Source organism: Ustilaginoidea virens, chromosome 4 (assembly GCF_000687475.1).
Source record: "Ustilaginoidea virens chromosome 4, complete sequence".
Lineage (NCBI taxonomy): Eukaryota > Fungi > Ascomycota > Sordariomycetes > Hypocreales > Clavicipitaceae > Ustilaginoidea > Ustilaginoidea virens.
This window is the reverse complement of record NC_057319.1, coordinates 5577919-5584962: the sequence shown is the minus strand read 5'-3', so window position 1 is coordinate 5584962 and position 7044 is coordinate 5577919. Positions and strand designations below refer to the sequence as shown.

General features: G+C 38.0%; 1 protein-coding gene across 1 annotated transcript; it reads left to right on the top strand.

Annotated features, from left to right (window-relative positions):
• Positions 1-5583: 5583 nt before the first annotated feature.
• Positions 5584-6771, top strand: UV8b_05985 (uncharacterized protein; the record flags this gene model as incomplete). Its single annotated transcript, XM_043143482.1, has 1 exon — positions 5584-6771. One exon carries the CDS (start codon positions 5584-5586, stop codon positions 6769-6771), a length of 1188 nt encoding a protein of 395 aa, XP_042999415.1.
• Positions 6772-7044: the final 273 nt, after the last annotated feature.

Genomic DNA, 7044 nt, shown 5'->3' with positions numbered 1-7044 from the left:
TTCATTAATAATAATATACTTAATAGGTCGCAGCTTAGCTTAAAGGTCTGCCAGCTTATTTATTAAAAGATTAGGTAATACTATAATTTGCCGAGAAATAGGAAGATAAAGTAATAAGTATAAAGTCGTGCTATTTATCCTATTCGCAGTAATCCCAATAGGGGCGATATAAATAATACATCTTAAAAGTCATTCCTTTAACCCAATTAATAGAGCATAGATAATAAAGGACTTTCTAATGCCTCCCTAACTATTAACCTAAAGTAATAGTAGTAATAAGGTTAGAAGATTCCAATCAAAAGTATCATCAAGATGCTTTATAAATATATTATAGATAAGGCGTTACTTAATATTTAAGCTTAAAATAATATAGTTGCTAAATGGCCCTCTAGAAATAATAGGGTTAAAGACCTCCTTCTAACTCTTCTAATATTCCCTCTTTTAAGCTAAAAGATTAAGATACTTCCTAATATAAGACGACCAATCGAAACCTAAATCTAGATCGTAATTACTAAATAGGGGAACTTTATTATTATCAAGTTCTATATATAGTATTTGCCTAACTAATTCCTATTATCCCTCTCGTAGGACTTTATCTTCCTAGTTTAGGTCCTCCTTAAATTAATCTAATAAAGGGGGGGGAAGTTCTCTATAGTAATCGTTTTTATAAGTATCTCTATAAATATCCCTATAATATTAGTACGCTTTATAAAAGGTAGCGAATATCTTATCCTTAATAGTTTTCAGCTAGTTAAAGTTTATATATAGATAATAAAGTATAAGTTTAATCCAATAGAAATCCTTAAAGGTTTTAGAATTAGGATTTGCCTTATATCGAGGAAAGTAGTTAAGCATACGATTTACTATATTTAGGAACTCTCTCTAATTCTTAGGCTTTTTAGAAAAGTTATATCAAGTTAAGAACCGGAAGAAAGTAATATCTACTAGGTTATTAGGACGACTAAAATATTTCTAGTACTAATTTGCAGTTAATTAAATGTAATTATCCCCTTTAGCAGGAAGATAATTAGCATTCTAATATTTATCAAGGGGATAGCAATTAATAGTATAGACTATACGAGATCTATCTTAAAGTCTAAAATTTAATAATAAATGCATTACCTTTTGCGCAGACTAATTTCTCTTAGCAATTAGACGATTCAGAAGTTTAGCTATAAAGCCGATAAGCCTATAGCTAGAATTGACTTATAGAAGAATTTCTTTTGCTATCTATTTATAACTAATCGATTTCTTTTCCGATTTACTATAGTACTTCATAATATAGTTAATAGTGGCCTATAAGCTTATATATAGCGTAAAGTCGATATTAGCTAGCCATAAGAGCACAGTTGTTGGATTATAATTATTTATATAAGAGTTATTTCGTACTCTATCGAATACTATATATTAGGGGTTTAATTATATAGTAACAATTAGCTCTAAATAATACAGCCAAAGGAAAAAAAACCGGCAGTAAGTTTTATTAAATAACTTTCCATTTAGAAGTCGTTTATATCGCTAATAGTATATATTACTACATCTATAATGCTATATGCGGTTAATAATATTAACTAAATCGTTAAATATTAGATTGAGGACTAGCGATATTAAGGGATTATTCCCTTAATGCTATAGTCTAATATATGCTAGATTGGCATTAAATGTAAGAATATAATAACCCTAGAAGTCGACAAATACTTACTTTAATTTATTAGTATCTAGATTAGGTTTTAAGGCATCTTTAATCTAAAATAGGCAGTAAGTATAAAGGCTGCCCTTTGCCTGCTACTTATACTAAAACTAATATTCTATAATGCCGAATTTTAGCTTTAAAACGTACGTAAGAAATATTTAGAACTAAAACTCGAAATACTATACCGATATATAAAGGTTTTCCTAGAGATTCTTAGCTGCAATTCTAGCTTTGCCTTAGTTATCTACTTATAACTATTCCTTATACCGCGGCATATGCCTTTGAAGATCTTACTAATACAGATTAGCAGCAGAAAAGGTAATAAACATATTTAGGCAATCGAGAGTATAAATATAAGCCTTAAGCTAGTATCTTCGGCCTCCCTAATATACTTTTATGCCCCTAAGACTACCTATAAATCTTACGATAGAATTAAGTAACGCCTTAGCTTCTACTATATTAAAGTTAAAGGCAAGGCAAAGCTGGTTAATATCGACTAGGTTATAGCGGTTATCTCTCTTTATAAAGTAAGCGCTTCGCTTATTTACCTATTAGCATATAAGCGTATTAAAGGCAATATATAGGAAGCAAGGGTAACGCGCAAAACGGCTATTATAATACTTAAGCAGCCGATTAATATAATTAGAATAAGTGATACTACGCTCCCAAGGCTCAATAAAGTCTACTTTACTATTTAAAAAGAGCCTAAGAAAGGCTTCCAATAGTAGTAGCTGCAAGCGGTTAAATTTATTAAGAGGAGTATTACGCATCTATAGTATATTAAGATATATCTATTAAACTATTTAAAGGGGAATCTGCTCTATAGGAATCGGAGGATTATTCTAATCGCCTTAAATCTAATTGTATAGCCTAGTAAGTTCTTATTACTCGGCAATAAAGTTAGGCACTACTACTGCCTCGTATTATATAGTCACTTAGTTATCTTCGTTATTATAAAAGACTTCTTCGATTTCTATAGTACTAGCATTTTTAATAGCTAGCTGATCTATAATATCGCTATCTTAAGGGAGACGATTAATATTTTCCTCGATAATCTTAATATAATAATAACCAGTATAATTCTAGCGAAGATATATAAGCTAAGCCCGAATAATATTCTAATATACCCGAAATTAATTATAAAACTATCTAATTATATAAGGCTGGCTTATTTGATTAGAAGGACGTAGAATAATAATATTAAGATCTCTTAGCAAAAGGGGTAGCTAATTATAGACCTAGCTAATATTCTTTATAAAGTTAATAATATAACCTTTGTATCTATATTGTTGACTGCGATACATTATAACTATAATATAAATATGAACCTTAGCAATAAGTATCTCTTCTACCTAGGTTAACTCGGGCAAATAGCTAGGAACTTCGCCAGGATTAAGCTTATTTTTACTAAATTAAAAGAAAAGTTGACTAGTATATCGCTAAGTCTATATTCCTCGACCAGATAGAATAGTATCGCGATAGTTATAAGAGCTATAGATTCCGTTCTTTAGTTTAAAGTCGAACTATCGCACTTTATAATATAGGCAAAACTCTATAACGTTAGAATTCAGACTATTAACCTACTGCTGAATTAAACTACAATCGCATCCGGTTAGGTAATATTTATTAATATCGCTAATAAAAATAGGGTCAGAAAGAATAGGCTCTACTTTAGGTACTATAATAGCTATCGGAGGAAGAGACTAAAGTCTTAATATAATACCTAAAATAGTAGATACTAAAGACGCAAATAGATTAATATCCGATTCCCTAATTAAAAAAGGGGTATTTACCTACTCATAATAATATCTTCTGCAGTAAATATGCTCGATGCCATTAATACTAATAAACTCTTATCGTAGATATATATACTAGCAAAGGTTATAAACCTTTTCTTCGGCTGGTAATTATGCATCTAGCCTAGTAGCATAGTAAATATAAGTATCTATTCCGTTATAATAAGCAGTAATAGGGCGAGTAATACCGTAAATATCGCAATTAAAAAAGTGACTATCCCTAGAGCTATTTAAAACGCTCCCTCTAGGGATAATATCGAGTTGACTACTAAAGAGATCTTACACCTAAGGCCTTTAAAAAGTACGATTTTTAGGTAAATTAGCTTATATTAGCTCGGCAATTAATGGTATTAAGTCTGGAACCTCGCTAGTATGCTATATAGCTCGATATTCACATTAAATTATAGCTTAATCTAATTAGCTTAATCTTTATATTATATAGAAATAAAGTATACCTACTAAGCCCAAGCTCTTACTTATTCTAGAGTATCTTAAGAAGACTACCCTCAATAAAAAAACCTTATCGAATCAGTAGTATATCTAATTAAGTTAGAGAAACGATTAATTAATAGCCAAGGTTATAGTATTCCTACTATATATTATTCATAAGCCTGACGTTTTTAATTATATTCCCAAGAGATTAATATAGGAAGTCGTTAGAAAGGCTATTATTCTATAGCTTATACGCTACTAATAGGATGTTTATTACTCTAGGCGGCTGCTAAAGAAATGCCCTTTATAAAACGGTTCTATACTCGTTTCTAGATATAAAAAGATTAGCATTTATATATATTAGCATATATATATAATATACTAAAGCGTTCTACTTATCGCGATAGTCAAGGCACTTCTGTATAAGTTTGCTTAGGTTCTTAAGGTTAATAAATTGATTAATAGGCTTCTCTTACTTGTAAAGTATATATTAATGCGTTTTAGTAGCATTCCCTGGAATATCTAGAGCGTTAGTAATATTACCGCTAAGAGGTTTAAGAGGTAGAAAAGGAGGCTAAATAAAAGTTATTTTATTAGATAATTAACGAAAGGTTTTAAATAAAAAGAGGAATTATACCTAATAGGTAGAAAGAGAAAGAGATTGTAAGGGGTTAAAAGGGTAGAAAAACAGCCCTAAGAGGAGGGTTAGGATAGTATATAGCATTTTATATTATAGAAAAGAGCGACCTATATTACTATAAATCACAACTTGCGACCCTCTTGCTAGGATCCTGCCCTATAGTAACACAACACAATGCAAAGCGACAAAATGTAGTATAGTATAGCATTTGAAATACTTTAATATTATCATAGGATGCATTTTTTATTATTTCCCTCCGGGGGCCCTCTGGGGGCCCTGCCGGGGGCCGCCTACGGCGAGCTTCCGCCTGCAGCGGGCTTTTTCGCCTATAGCGGGCCTCTGCTTAGAAAGTATAGCAAAATTACGCTTTTCACCGCCTTTTATATAGCAGAATCTCACCGCCTTTTATATAGCAGAACCTTACCGCCTAATTTCCGTACTTTTACGTTCTTTTACACTTATTTCAAAGGGAAGCAGTACATCACAGTACTTTGCCGACTTAATTAACCAATATCCGCTCGAATTGAGAATTCTAAAAAGTTTTTTAATGAATCATTAAGCAGGCAGTAGAGATATCTCCACAGGACGGCCTTACTGTATTTTAAAGAGGGAAAGCGGGAAAGAGCTACGCCCTTTCTGCCTTGCCTTCCGATTTCTTCGCAAATCTCAGGCAAAGCTCCGCTTTCCCTGAAAATAAAAAAAAATAGAAAGGGGAACCCGACGCCGGTCAGCAACGACTTGCCCCTTCCGCTTACAGTCCATAGCGGTGCCTGCAACCTTAGGCAACTACAATACAGTTTGTCCACGAGCCACACGTTGCCGTCCATTTTGTCACGCCTCAGCCGCATGCGTCACTTGGGAGCGGAGACAGCACCCGAACTAGGACAAACTTCGAGCGTCGCGACTCGCGACTCGCGACTCTCGATTCTCGACTCTCGATGCTGACCTCACAGCCCCCGAAAGGCAGCGGTGAATGACATGGCATTGCCAGCCGACGCCATGCCCTCTCGCCAATCAAAAGAATGCAACTCCCAGACCCAGCCGCCGTAACCGTCGCCCGCGGCTTCGCGCCATTTACGCTAAAACCCCTCGTCCACGACCTGCTGCGCACGCGCTACGCTGTGCCCGGCTCCATCTACCTGGTCGAGGACGTCCGGATTGCGCCTCTTCCCAGCAATGACCGATGGCAGCTCATCCGCCTTCTCCTCGGCGACGGCGAGTTTTGCATCCAGGCCCTTCTGACCGAGGAGATGCACCGATTTGTGCACACCCTTGAGATTACCGTCGGCTGCTATGTCCGCCTGGACGACGCTGAGCTGCAGTGGGAGAAGGTTGACGGCGAGGGAGGCGCCGGGCCACAGAACATGGTGTACTTGGTGGTGAAGGATTTGCGCACCGTCGGGTGGAATCGCAGCGTGCAAAAGCTGCATGAACAACAGGGGCAAAGGCCGTCACCGCAGCAGCAGGACGAAGCCGTGAATGCTGAGCACGAGGGACCCGTGCTGGACAAGACAAGGGGCAAGATGCCGATGAATAGGACCCCGTCACCACCTCGGGCAGTCAAGACGCCCACCAAGCCTCAGTCTCTCAAGAGACGCCGCCAGGACAGAGAAGACACCTCCCAAGACTCGAAAATGGACGACGCATTCCAGGGCCTAGACGCGCTGCTGTTTCCCCCCAAAAAGACGCAAAAGTCGCCTCTGAAACCGGCTCCGAAACCCAAGCCCAAAGAGCAGCCCGCGCAGCCGGTTGCTCTCCCCCGAGATTGGCACAACCCACAAACGCCCCTTAAACTCACCACTCTGCGCGCCATCCCCAGCCTACCCTACCAGCAAAACTGGTCTTGCAACGTGCTCGCCATCGTCGCGTCCGTCTCCCCCGTAGAATCGTCCAACCTACCGCCCTACAGACAGCGCACGGCTCGCATCACGGATCCTTCCACGGCAAAGCAAGTCCACCTGACTGTGTTCCTGGACCCCGACAAGTTCGATCCCAAAGTCGGCAGCGCGGTGCTTTTGACGGGCGTTAAAAACCACAGATTTGATGGGGGGAGCCTGAAAAAGTACGCGAGCGATAGGGGCCATGGAAGATGGTGGTTTGAGGATCCGTGGGAGTTGACTTGGTGTGATGTCAAGGGGATCAAGGATTGGTGGGCAGAGATGGAAGTCTACTTTGCGAGCCAGGTGTCGGACGAGATGACGGTCTTGTAGCCTGACAAATTTGTGTCCGGGCGTGGTGTATTCGGTAGGGATGATTAGGTTTTTTATTTTTTGGGACGGATGGGTGGGGAAAGTGGGTGATGAACAATGTCTGGGATGCATAAAGATGTAGGCAGGACATTGCCGCTTTGCGTGTTGGGCGGGTTTTGTCTATCAAATCCCCACCAACATCGCGAACTCGTCACAACTCTTACTTGGTGCTAAGCGGATAAAGTTTGATTAAGAAAGTAAAGATGCGAACACGCTCCCCTCCAAGCAAGAAAA